This window comes from Arabidopsis thaliana (assembly GCF_000001735.4).
Source record: "Arabidopsis thaliana chromosome 1 sequence".
In the NCBI taxonomy this organism is placed as follows: Eukaryota; Viridiplantae; Streptophyta; class Magnoliopsida; order Brassicales; family Brassicaceae; genus Arabidopsis; species Arabidopsis thaliana.
Window position 1 is genome coordinate 21813588 of NC_003070.9, and position 13900 is coordinate 21827487.

The 13900-nt window shown below is 32.5% G+C and overlaps 2 protein-coding genes across 4 annotated transcripts; both read left to right on the top strand.

Moving 5' to 3' along the window:
• The first annotated feature begins 2746 nt into the window (after positions 1 to 2746).
• AT1G59124 (Disease resistance protein (CC-NBS-LRR class) family) lies at positions 2747 to 7252 on the top strand. Of its 2 annotated transcripts, NM_104635.3 has the most exons (5): positions 2747 to 2986; positions 3237 to 4121; positions 4200 to 4346; positions 4435 to 5960; positions 6049 to 7252. In NM_104635.3, the coding sequence occupies exons 2-5, from the start codon at positions 3245 to 3247 to the stop codon at positions 6064 to 6066; spliced, it is 2568 nt and encodes an 855-aa protein (NP_176151.2). In that variant the 5' UTR covers positions 2747 to 2986; positions 3237 to 3244; the 3' UTR covers positions 6067 to 7252. The 2 variants fall into 2 exon arrangements, with proteins under 2 accessions (NP_176151.2, NP_001322914.1); NM_001333846.1 differs by having other exon boundaries at positions 4435 to 7252.
• A 184-nt stretch (positions 7253 to 7436) lies between these two features.
• On the top strand, positions 7437 to 9126 carry AT1G59171 (Inositol-pentakisphosphate 2-kinase family protein; the record flags this gene model as incomplete). 2 transcript variants are annotated; one of them, NM_104636.3, is made up of 3 exons in its annotated part: positions 7437 to 8198; positions 8661 to 8765; positions 8839 to 9126. In NM_104636.3, exons 2-3 carry the CDS (start codon positions 8661 to 8663, stop codon positions 8959 to 8961), a joined length of 228 nt encoding a protein of 75 aa, NP_176152.1. In that variant the 5' UTR covers positions 7437 to 8198. The 2 variants fall into 2 exon arrangements, with proteins under 2 accessions (NP_176152.1, NP_001319270.1); NM_001333847.1 differs by lacking the exon at positions 7437 to 8198 and having other exon boundaries at positions 8612 to 8765; positions 8839 to 8961.
• Positions 9127 to 13900: the final 4774 nt, after the last annotated feature.

Sequence of the window (13900 nt, forward strand, 5' to 3'; positions counted from 1 at the left end):
GATGTTATCATCTTATTTGCGAGACAAGTATAGTTGTTTCAATGTGAGGTCGGTTATAGTTACAATATCCTTCTCACATTGTCACGTAAGTGTGATCATTTTGTTTCACTTACACTAGCTTTCTCACATTGTTACATGAGAAATTATCATTTCAGGTTCATAAGACATTCAACAGTTGTGTAGTAAATCAAACTTAATGATAAACTTCCTCAACAGTTTTACCATAGACTCTTTAGTTTTACATGTTCACAAGATATGATTTTCTAAATTTATTTTGGTTACCCGTTATATGATGATATAGTTGAAACACGCAAGATTATAATATTTTTCTTTCACTTGGAATGAATATTAATTCTTCACGTAAACTATAGAGATCACATGTTCTGAGATTAGTATAAATGTGAAACCTTTACTATATCAAGATTGATTTTTTTTATAAAAAAATTTACTCTTTCGTTTGGTTAAAGTTATGGCGCTACATAATCTACGTAACTTGTGTTTTGTTTTGGTATTTTAAGAGATAACATTTGTTCGTTTGGATGTCATGGAAGATTTTAGTTTTGTTTTATCTTTTGTTTTGTAGAGTTCTTCTCGCTGATCATATGAACTAACAGTTCTCCGTTTTAACAATGAAGCTGTGAGAAACAGAGAAAGAGGGAAACATAGAAGTACAAGGAATGTCAATTTTCCAACAAATTTTATTACCATTGCGAGTGGTAAATTTTCTGTCTATTACCATTTTCAAAGTTTCAAGGGTTGAATTGAATTCATACGATGTTTAGTTAACGTATACAAGTGGCCCGTCCAAAATATTTGGAGGTCAAAGCAACAATTTGTTTTTTTTTGGGTTATTATAAAACTTTGGGGACTTTTGAAACTAAATAATTTTGAGGCCTATTTTCAAATATTTTTGCTGTAAAAAAATTGGAAGTCACATACCATTGCTTCATATTGCTGTCCTCAATGACGGCCCTGTGTATACATCAAATAATCATCAACTTTTCGTGAGAATCTTTAATAGTAGTTTAATTTATCTTTCTTGATAATTTTGATATACACATTTTTTTGTTAGCTCAGTTTTTTGTTGCATGCATGTTACCATGTTTATATACACGCATATGAGGTATGATATTCAACTATTCAAATCAAAGCTTATACGTATCAGAAGTTTATTTGTTCTTCATACAATATTGTTATTTCAAGCTCCGATCCAATGATTATTTATCTCTCTAAGTTTTTATTGTCTAGGAAGTGTCCTCAGTCCTAATAAGTTTTTGGAACCAATGATAAGTGTCTACTATTTATTTGACGTTTTCATTTTATAAAATCTATTTTGTTCATCCCAACTTATGTCTTTAGTTTTTGTTTTATTTGTAGGGTTTGATTCAAATTTTTGGGACGAACATACTCTACACTTAGATGTAATCCAAGATCATGGCAGTGATATTAGGAAACTTTTTGGAGAAGGATGTGATAATACCAAAGCGAGAAGTAATGAAATGGAAATCAAAGAGACAAAATTGTTCGAGGATATGTGCAACATTACAACGATTTAGTAACACTTACAAACTTAAAGTTTAGTTTTATTTCTCTGATTTGATTTGAAAAGGCTTTAGAGATTGATCAGAATTCTTCAAAAGAATTGTGGAAAATAGCTCCTTAGTATTTACCAAAAGTTTTGTCCCACAAAAAAAAAAACTCATCAAAATTCATGTCTTTCTCATATAAAAAACTTAAAGTTGGTTGTAAAAAACTCAAACATAAGTTCTTAGTTAAGACCAAAAAAGTTTTCTTAGATCTCACAAAAAAGACCAAAAGTAATTCAACTGATGAATTTAGATAAAGTAATTTGTCTTCTAAACCCAAGGCAAGTGTTCATAATTGACATTAGGATGATTTTACGTCATATTTTGCTTATTATGCTTCATATGTTTAATGGCTTACTTATTTTATAATGAAGCAAGTAGAGATTAACCAGACTAAACCAAGACTACAGTTCGATAGAAATGACATGGATGACGTGGTATAGAGCCTATAATGAGCATCGAGTTTATACAATGATATGCATTCATGTGTTAATATTTTCTTCAAGTTGTTATATTGTAACATTTTAATTTACATTGAATCAAAGAAAGACAAAACCCATAAACACTAATACGTATCAAATCATTACAAAACAGGCATAATTAATGGGATTGGCAAAATTAATGGAATTATACAATCAATACCAAATCAGAGGCGTTTTGAAATTGAACTAATCACCCACACCGTTAAGAAAACAACGTTGTTTTGTAAGCCTACAATTGTTTATAAGAATTTTGAGATTATTCATAGTTTAAGGTTATTCATAGAGATTTTAGTCATATTTTATTATATTAAACTACAATTTTGAGATGAATTTTTTTCTAGCATAATTGTAATTCATTTAACTAATTACAAAAACAAATTTTCAATTTTGACATCATATTATGTTTTAGATTACACGGTAATAGTTCACTACTACAATAATTTTCCAATTTTACAAGAATTTTTTCCATCTTTATTTTTTATACCATAATTTTAACTCCTTCAATTAAGTATATTAATTAATTAAAAACTAGATATATTTATATATTTTATTATATTAAATTTACCAACGCGTCGCGGGGCTAACATGAGGACGTAAACTCTTTGTATTATATTATCTTGATGTAAATAATACCTTTTTTTGATTTGTCAATACTCTGTTTCTCCTTCTAGAAACTTTCCTTTATACTGTTTGTGTATTTTGTTGACCACAAAAACTCGAGGACTAAGACTAAGTAAGATAGGAAATGGGTGGATACAAAGAAGTTGTCCTTTTAAGAAATCCATCACGAGAAGTTGGAAAGTCTGAACCAGAGACTTTCGTGTGCTTATCCAAAGACGACGAGAGGAGTCCCAAGAAGTCTAGCGGTATCAATCAAATCTCTTCTTACTTGAGGAGATTCCTTGGAACCATCAAGAGGTTAGTCCATTTTCTTAGCAAATTTCTTTGTTTACGGTGAAAGATATCTCTATTTGTTTCTCTAAATCTTTCGAGTAGTAACAGTTAAACTTTGTCCATATCCTGGATAGACCTAGGTGTGTCAAGACTCAAGAGACAAAGCTTGAATATATTTTTCTAACTGATTAGATATCACTATTAATGATAATGCATGATCATCAATATTTCGTAGCTTGATTCATATTTTCATATATACTACTTACTTAAGCAGGAAGCATTATGGCTGGGGAACTTATTTCGTTTGGTATACAAAACCTGTGGAACCTACTGAGTCAAGAATGCGAGCTATTTCAGGGAGTCGAAGATCAAGTAACTGAACTAAAAAGGGATCTAAACATGTTAAGCTCTTTTCTGAAAGATGCAAATGCAAAGAAACATACAAGTGCGGTGGTGAAAAACTGTGTTGAAGAGATCAAGGAAATTATCTATGATGGAGAGGATACAATCGAAACATTTGTTCTTGAGCAAAACCTGGGAAAAACAAGTGGTATCAAGAAGAGTATCAGAAGACTTGCTTGCATTATTCCAGATCGGAGGAGATATGCATTAGGTATCGGAGGCTTAAGTAATAGGATCTCCAAGGTGATCCGAGATATGCAGAGTTTTGGAGTGCAACAAGCTATCGTTGATGGTGGGTATAAGCAACCTCAAGGTGATAAACAAAGGGAGATGCGACAAAAATTTTCTAAGGACGACGACAGCGATTTTGTGGGGTTGGAGGCAAATGTTAAGAAATTGGTTGGATATTTGGTGGACGAAGCAAACGTTCAAGTGGTTTCCATAACCGGTATGGGTGGTCTAGGTAAAACCACACTTGCTAAACAGGTTTTTAACCATGAGGATGTTAAACATCAGTTTGATGGGCTCTCATGGGTGTGTGTTTCACAAGATTTTACCCGAATGAATGTATGGCAAAAGATCTTGAGGGACCTCAAACCCAAAGAGGAAGAAAAGAAAATCATGGAGATGACACAAGATACACTCCAAGGTGAACTAATTCGATTGTTGGAAACGTCTAAGTCATTAATTGTCCTCGATGACATATGGGAAAAAGAAGATTGGGAACTAATCAAGCCAATATTTCCACCGACCAAAGGTTACCTCTTATGGTACACACACTAGCCACTGGTCTTACTCAATAAGCTAGCTAACTCTTTGTGTTTGTTTTTGGCAGGTTGGAAAGTGTTGCTTACTTCTCGAAATGAGAGTGTCGCCATGCGTAGAAATACATCATATATCAACTTTAAACCAGAATGCCTAACCACTGAAGACAGTTGGACACTTTTTCAGAGGATAGCACTTCCTATGAAAGATGCAGCTGGTACTTTTAATGCATCTCTGGCTTGTTAGTATCTTGGTTTTGTAGTCTACTTGTAAAACGATTTTGACATATTGATAACGTTGTGCAGAATTTAAGATTGATGAGGAAAAGGAAGAGTTGGGTAAGCTAATGATCAAACACTGTGGAGGGTTACCATTGGCCATCAGAGTGTTAGGAGGTATGTTAGCTGAAAAATACACATCGCATGATTGGAGAAGATTATCTGAGAATATTGGATCTCATCTCGTGGGAGGAAGAACTAACTTTAATGACGACAACAACAATACATGTAACAATGTATTGTCTCTAAGCTTTGAAGAATTGCCAAGTTATTTGAAGCATTGTTTCCTCTACTTGGCCCATTTTCCAGAAGATTATGAGATAAAGGTAGAGAACTTGTCATATTACTGGGCTGCAGAAGGAATATTCCAACCTAGGCATTACGATGGAGAGACCATTCGAGATGTTGGAGATGTCTACATAGAGGAGCTGGTGAGGAGGAATATGGTCATTTCCGAAAGAGATGTAAAGACTTCGAGATTTGAAACTTGTCATTTGCATGACATGATGAGAGAAGTTTGTTTGTTAAAAGCTAAAGAAGAAAACTTCCTACAAATTACCAGTAGCCGCCCTTCAACTGCAAACTTGCAGTCTACTGTCACATCTCGCAGGTTTGTCTACCAATATCCTACTACTTTACATGTTGAGAAAGATATAAACAATCCAAAACTTCGAGCTCTCGTGGTTGTTACCTTGGGAAGTTGGAACCTGGCAGGTTCAAGCTTTACAAGGTTAGAACTTCTGAGGGTGTTAGATCTTATTGAAGTGAAGATTAAAGGAGGGAAGTTAGCTTCTTGCATTGGAAAGCTCATCCACTTAAGATACTTGAGCTTAGAGTATGCAGAGGTAACTCATATACCTTACTCACTAGGAAATCTGAAGTTGTTGATCTATCTGAATTTAGCTTCATTCGGAAGATCTACATTTGTGCCCAATGTCTTGATGGGGATGCAAGAACTGAGATACCTTGCGTTACCATCTGATATGGGGAGGAAGACAAAACTAGAATTGAGTAATCTAGTAAAATTGGAGACTTTAGAGAATTTCTCAACAGAGAATAGCAGCTTGGAGGATCTTTGTGGTATGGTCAGGCTGAGCACGCTCAACATCAAATTAATTGAGGAGACGAGTCTAGAAACTCTAGCTGCATCTATAGGTGGATTGAAATACCTGGAAAAACTTGAAATATATGATCACGGTTCTGAGATGAGGACGAAGGAAGCGGGAATCGTATTTGATTTCGTTCATCTCAAAAGGCTATGGTTGAAACTGTATATGCCTAGGCTTTCTACAGAACAACACTTCCCTTCTCACCTTACAACCTTATATCTAGAAAGTTGTCGGTTGGAAGAGGATCCCATGCCGATTCTAGAGAAGTTGCTACAGTTGAAAGAGCTTGAATTAGGGTTTGAATCTTTCAGTGGAAAGAAAATGGTTTGCTCGAGCGGTGGGTTTCCTCAATTGCAAAGGCTTTCATTACTGAAACTAGAGGAATGGGAAGATTGGAAAGTAGAAGAAAGCTCCATGCCACTTCTTCGTACTCTCGATATTCAGGTATGTCGAAAATTAAAGCAGCTTCCTGATGAACACCTTCCTTCTCACCTTACATCCATATCTCTATTTTTTTGTTGTTTGGAGAAAGATCCATTGCCGACTCTAGGGAGATTGGTTTACTTGAAAGAGCTTCAATTAGGGTTTAGAACTTTCAGTGGGAGGATAATGGTTTGCTCGGGCGGTGGGTTTCCTCAATTGCAGAAGCTTTCAATATATCGGCTAGAGGAATGGGAAGAGTGGATAGTAGAACAAGGCTCTATGCCCTTTCTTCATACTCTCTATATCGATGATTGTCCAAAGTTAAAGAAGCTTCCGGATGGGCTGCAATTTATCTATTCATTAAAGAATTTGAAGATATCAGAAAGATGGAAGGAGAGATTGTCGGAAGGAGGAGAAGAATATTACAAAGTCCAACACATTCCTTCTGTTGAATTCTACCATAGGGTGTTGCATATCTTTAGGAGCGTCGGAGGTGATATAACTGGGAGACTCTTGATGAGATGAGATGTTGGCCTATCTGGAATTCTTCCCAGTTGGGAGACCAACGGAGATTAACACCGTCAACAACGCACCTACGACCCATCTCAAGAGCTTGGACACGAGGGAGAAGGTTGTTGCCTGGATCAAACAGTGGTGCATCCAAAACGCAAGCCATGTAGATTTTTGTTTCGGGTTCTACATGGCCATGGCGAAGAAGGGTGACCAGTTGGAAGGTGCATACACCCTAAAGACGTCCTACGCTTTGAGGGAACTCAGAAGACACAATTTGAACTTTTTTCTTTAGCACTCATAGAAGAAGAGCAAAGAGACCAAACGGATAATATGAAGTCTTTACCATCCTTAAGTGATGTTGGTAGTGTTGTATTTGCCATTATTGGCACAAGAGCTGATCTTGCTTGGTTTGTGGGAGTGACATGTCGTCCCATGATATGTTGTCTATCAGCTTCAGTATATGTTGCTTATGTAACAGTTTTTCTATAATAACTTTGTGTACCATATTTGAAATCAATGAAGTAATATCTTTGATAAAAGGCGAAATGGAGATCTTCCACGGCCACTCATATCCACCATAGACAGAACGGTCAGAAATAGAATCTCATTTATGTAACAACTTGATTCGAGGAAGCTTGATGATGGCCTCCACATCTGCTTCCAAGCTCGGCCATAACAAGTAGAGAAGCTCTGCTTTTTCTCTCTCTGTCACTCTGTTTTAAGTTCAAAACTCTCTAAATAAGGATGCATTCTTTGGAACAAAGGCTTTTGTATTTGTTTTTTTGAAAAATAAAAAGGAGGAAGAAGTTATCAAACAACAACAACAAAGGCTTTTGTTTGAATATATTTTACATTTATGTACAAAAAGAAAGACAAAGAAAAAAAGTCAAAGAAGAAAGTATCACAATCATGGAAGCAAAGAAATAAAGAAAAAGAATTCGAAGAAACAGAAATACACTTTTTGCTGAAACAGAAAAACAGAAGAGAAAATAATCAATTGCATGACATGAAATTTTAAACATACTATATGATAAGAAAAAACATATAAAATACAGATTTGTAAATCATAAATATATTAAAAGCAATTACTCTGTTAAAAATTCACCAACCAAAAAAATCATCAACTAACCAAACGCTGTCACGACCGGGAATCTTTAAATTATTATTTCAGAACCGGTTTTTCAATTAATTTACAGTTTAAATTTATTTTTAATAGTTTTTAATTAAGTTAATAGCCCTCTTTAAAATACACTATTGGACCCCACAAAAAAAATACATCCTTGGAAGTGGTCTTAGTTTTATCATCTAAAAGATATGAATTTGATTTTGTAAAGGTTACAATTATTTCCAAGAAATGTATCATAGACAAGTTGGAGGAAGAAGACGAAACGAATCAGGTAAATTGAAATTAAGAAAGCTATTAAGGTAAAATTAAAAAATGGGTAGATTAGAAGTAGTTGTCTTTTCATAAAACCCAATAGTACTTGAAATTGTTAGTATAAGAAATATTCCAAGCTATAACATTATTATTATAAGAGACCCTTATTAATAATTTGGTAGCACGATGACTCCAAAAGGAGTTTATTGTTTAAAGAAAGACGAAAACATGGAGAGTTGTTGACGCAGAGAGTTACTTAGATGCTTCACCCAAGAAGAGTCCTCATAATCATAAAATCAAAGCATCTCTCTTCTTCCTAAACGTCGACGATCGAGAGGAGAGTTCTTGGCGCCATCAAGATTCAAAAGGTTAGTCATTTTATTTTCTTCCCTTAATTCTTAGCATGTGTCTTTGTTTACGGTGAATTGAGTGATAATGGGGACGTGAGGCATCTCATAGTTCACAAGTTCCGCCTTAGCTTAACCAAGCCTGACTACTCTTAACTAAAGTTCTTCAACTATACCATATTTCCTTGAACACATCCAAGTCTAGTAAGTTTCTGTTAAATTCCTAACACTATAGATTTATAGTTCTTCGATGCCATTTGTAACTACATAGCAGTAGGCAGTAGCTTCTTTTTGAGTTATTGCAATTTCTTAATCATTTTTATATTGGCTAGTTACATTGTTTTAGAAATCGAAGTTTGTTTACCTACCTTGTTTACGATTTGGTCATTGCTCAAGATTTACGTTTTGATGCTATGTACAATCAGCACTGTGTACAATACGTTCTAATTGTTAATATTTTGTGTTGTTGGGTGTTGTGTTCAGATGGAGGAGATTGTTTTTGAAACAAAAGATGCACTTGATTGGTCATATAGAAGCGAAGGAGTTGTGAATTTGGTTCTCGCTTACTCTGGATCCTCTCCCACTTTCGTTAGTCTCATCTCTTTTTCTTATTTTTAGATATTAAATCTTTGCTTTTGTTGAATTGTTTCATTTTCGGTAGGTACATTTCATTGATCTTGATATGAGACCTTTGGAGAGAATGGAAGCCTATTACGAATCAGACAAGAAGATCATGAAAACGTACCTGGAGATGCTGAAGAAGAAAGGGGATCGATCAACCTAGATTCTTCTAGAACTATGCAACCTCTAACAGTTTCCTACAATTTTCACTTGTATCAATTCATAAGATTCCCTTTACTTGATATGTTTCCTAGACTAAAATAAATATAAATGTTAATTATTTATGTACAGTTAAATGTAAAGTTCTCAGTATCCCTCACTTAAGAATCTAGTTGTTGCATTAGATTAATACATGGGATGTGGCTGCAAAGGGGTATACAGTAGAAAACCAAGTTTCAAAGTTAGCCTGATGGTTAAATATCACTTGAAAATCAGGGATGTGGAGGATGGGAAACATCAGAGAAGGGCTGGTGCAAGTTTCTAAAGTTGATACAGTGAGCAATTTCCAAAATGTATCGGAGATGCTCAAGTCTACCAAGAACTGAAAAAAGTAAGCGTGAATCCACGAACTAAAATCTTAAACTCAAAGCCAAGGTGGACACTCATAGAGAGTTTGTCTATCGGTTTCAATATATTTTGCTTACGTAATAGTTTGCATTCCAAAAGTTTCTATAATAACTTTGTACACCTGAATCGATATAATTCGATTTTTATAATCAACATTAATAAAAACAAATTTCCTGAAATACATAATTTTGAGTTTGGAGAAATTTTGATAATTTTTGATGACCGTGTCTCTATATCACAACCTTTTCTTTTTACATTTTCAGGAGAACAATTTCAATGTTTTATTCAAAACTAGTTGACATCTTATATAATAAGAGAAGGTTTTTTCCTAACTTTTCCTAACATTGCTACATTTGGCACTTTATTTTGGTGACACTTGTCTTCTTCCATTTATTACTTTGTTTCTTCCAATTTATATCTTCTTTTTAGTATTTAATTCCAAAAAATCATATTTATCCATTTCGGATATATTTTTAAATTGATTTTTGTCTTCTAATATTTTTAGTTAAAAATAATATCTTCTTATTATCACATATGAATTAGTAAAATTTTAAATCCTCACAACATTAGTACACTTGGCCTATTTTATAATTAATCTTTTTCCTAATTTTTCTATCTTACATATTATTTTAAGATTCATATAAAAGACATCTCTAATTTTTTCTAATTTTTCTCTTGAAATTTGTCTCAACTTTTCTTTCAAATTAAACGTATTCTTATATTCATAATTCTAACTTATTTGCTAATCAAACAATTGCAATTTAATTGGACATTAAGTGTATTGATTGCATTATTCTTCATTGTCCGTTACTTTAGAAGGAGTAATTGTTTTCATTTTCCCATTTACTTCCACCACTATTAATATGGTACATAGTATGAGACTTGAGTTGAGAGTGGAAAATCTTATTATTTATAATATTCATTTGTATAAATTATAATTTGTATTTCGATAAGTATAAGGTATGTAAGAAAGTTTCTTTCTCCGGATTCAGTTATTTCAATATTTTAGAGATTGGAAGGTTTTCTGCTTATGGGTTTGTTTTCTTGGTGACTTTTCTAAGGTTCTCTAACATCAAAATGTTAATGCCAACTTTTTCGATTCAAAATTTATTGGAAATAAGAATCTTTTTGACCAGTTTGTTTGGTAGCTAAAGATAGATGGAAGTTCTTGAGCACAAAGCTTATAAAAGAATGACATTATATTTCTAGGGTAGTTTTATCAAAAAAAAAAATCTTTGCATTTGCATCAAACCTATGGTTAGACTTTGGTTAGGCTTTCTACACCCAAAAGCGTCACTCTTTTAGTTTTCTTGCGAGCGAAAGAATGGAAGGAAGCTCATGGGAAACCGGAACCAAAGTCGCTGGAACAGAACAACATCAAGATAAATCTTTCATCTCCATCAAACATTGTCTGCTCCATCAATCATTTCTGTAATTTTTATAATTTATTGAGATTTTGAATAGTAAAGTTATGATGTAATCTTTTATTATTATTATTACTAGATGAATACCCACGCTATGCGTGGGTTTGTTTTGAAAATAGTATTTATATTGATTGTTTTTTTTTGCTAATTTATGTTTATTCTTTGTTTATTATTGTATTGTTAATAAAATTAGATCCATAAATATGTAATTACAATTTTTATGGTTAGATTCATTTGTAACTCAAAATATCAATTTACATATTTTCATGTAAAAAGCTGATTATTTATAAGATTTTAATATATTTTCACTATCATGAATACATATAATAACAATATATGATATTTTGATACAAATATGTGTAATTATGTTACTTGTGTGGTTTAAAATTTGCCTAACTCGATTATGAATAAACCAATTTCTTGTTTTATGTACTTCAACAAATTGTGATAAGCTCATGTTAAAGTTTGGATTGACATCAACTCAACAAAATCTCAAAAGTATTCGCATGATTGAATGTCATTTAAGTCAACACTTTTGAATCTTCTAGCATTGCATATATCAATATTAGAGAAATGATCGTCTTTTAATTCAATTAAGAGTAGGAATGATGATACATTTAATTTACTTATTTAATTTTATTAATTTTTTAATTTAAAAAATATTGAATGACAAATGTGATTTTCTTGTGTGATGATGTGTCATTCATATGGAGAGAGTTGACCAACTTTCATATATATGATTTATATAGTGAACGTGGATGAGGTAAAATCAAAGAGTATTGATGTTATCATCTTATTTGCGAGACAAGTATAGTTGTTTCAATGTGAGGTCGGTTATAGTTACAATATCCTTCTCACATTGTCACGTAAGTGTGATCATTTTGTTTCACTTACACTAGCTTTCTCACATTGTTACATGAGAAATTATCATTTCAGGTTCATAAGACATTCAACAGTTGTGTAGTAAATCAAACTTAATGATAAACTTCCTCAACAGTTTTACCATAGACTCTTTAGTTTTACATGTTCACAAGATATGATTTTCTAAATTTATTTTGGTTACCCGTTATATGATGATATAGTTGAAACACGCAAGATTATAATATTTTTCTTTCACTTGGAATGAATATTAATTCTTCACGTAAACTATAGAGATCACATGTTCTGAGATTAGTATAAATGTGAAACCTTTACTATATCAAGATTGATTTTTTTTATAAAAAAATTTACTCTTTCGTTTGGTTAAAGTTATGGCGCTACATAATCTACGTAACTTGTGTTTTGTTTTGGTATTTTAAGAGATAACATTTGTTCGTTTGGATGTCATGGAAGATTTTAGTTTTGTTTTATCTTTTGTTTTGTAGAGTTCTTCTCGCTGATCATATGAACTAACAGTTCTCCGTTTTAACAATGAAGCTGTGAGAAACAGAGAAAGAGGGAAACATAGAAGTACAAGGAATGTCAATTTTCCAACAAATTTTATTACCATTGCGAGTGGTAAATTTTCTGTCTATTACCATTTTCAAAGTTTCAAGGGTTGAATTGAATTCATACGATGTTTAGTTAACGTATACAAGTGGCCCGTCCAAAATATTTGGAGGTCAAAGCAACAATTTGTTTTTTTTTGGGTTATTATAAAACTTTGGGGACTTTTGAAACTAAATAATTTTGAGGCCTATTTTCAAATATTTTTGCTGTAAAAAAATTGGAAGTCACATACCATTGCTTCATATTGCTGTCCTCAATGACGGCCCTGTGTATACATCAAATAATCATCAACTTTTCGTGAGAATCTTTAATAGTAGTTTAATTTATCTTTCTTGATAATTTTGATATACACATTTTTTTGTTAGCTCAGTTTTTTGTTGCATGCATGTTACCATGTTTATATACACGCATATGAGGTATGATATTCAACTATTCAAATCAAAGCTTATACGTATCAGAAGTTTATTTGTTCTTCATACAATATTGTTATTTCAAGCTCCGATCCAATGATTATTTATCTCTCTAAGTTTTTATTGTCTAGGAAGTGTCCTCAGTCTAAGTTTTTGGAACCAATGATAAGTGTCTACTATTTATTTGACGTTTTCATTTTATAAAATCTATTTTGTTCATCCCAACTTATGTCTTTAGTTTTTGTTTTATTTGTAGGGTTTGATTCAAATTTTTGGGACGAACATACTCTACACTTAGATGTAATCCAAGATCATGGCAGTGATATTAGGAAACTTTTTGGAGAAGGATGTGATAATACCAAAGCGAGAAGTAATGAAATGGAAATCAAAGAGACAAAATTGTTCGAGGATATGTGCAACATTACAACGATTTAGTAACACTTACAAACTTAAAGTTTAGTTTTATTTCTCTGATTTGATTTGAAAAGGCTTTAGAGATTGATCAGAATTCTTCAAAAGAATTGTGGAAAATAGCTCCTTAGTATTTACCAAAAGTTTTGTCCCACAAAAAAAAAAAAACTCATCAAAATTCATGTCTTTCTCATATAAAAAACTTAAAGTTGGTTGTAAAAAACTCAAACATAAGTTCTTAGTTAAGACCAAAAAAGTTTTCTTAGATCTCACAAAAAAGACCAAAAGTAATTCAACTGATGAATTTAGATAAAGTAATTTGTCTTCTAAACCCAAGGCAAGTGTTCATAATTGACATTAGGATGATTTTACGTCATATTTTGCTTATTATGCTTCATATGTTTAATGGCTTACTTATTTTATAATGAAGCAAGTAGAGATTAACCAGACTAAACCAAGACTACAGTTCGATAGAAATGACATGGATGACGTGGTATAGAGCCTATAATGAGCATCGAGCTTATACAATGATATGCATTCATGTGTTAATATTTTCTTCAAGTTGTTATATTGTAACATTTTAATTTACATTGAATCAAAGAAAGACAAAACCCATAAACACTAATACGTATCAAATCATTACAAAACAGGCATAATTAATGGGATTGGCAAAATTAATGGAATTATACAATCAATACCAAATCAGAGGCGTTTTGAAATTGAACTAATCACCCACACCGTTAAGAAAACAACGTTGTTTTGTAAGCCTACAATTATTTATAAGAATTTTGAGATTATTCAT

What these genes read in the sequence shown, in the direction of transcription:
- AT1G59124 (NM_001333846.1), top strand. Translation starts at nt 3,245, where the DNA reads ATGGCTGGGGAACTTATTTCGTTTGGTATACAAAACCTGTGGAACCTA. An exon ending in AATATTTCCACCGACCAAAG is followed by an intron (nt 4,122 to 4,199) that starts GTTACCTCTTAT and finishes TGTTTTTGGCAG; the next exon opens with GTTGGAAAGTGTTGCTTACT. An exon ending in TCCTATGAAAGATGCAGCTG is followed by an intron (nt 4,347 to 4,434) that starts GTACTTTTAATG and finishes AACGTTGTGCAG; the next exon opens with AATTTAAGATTGATGAGGAA.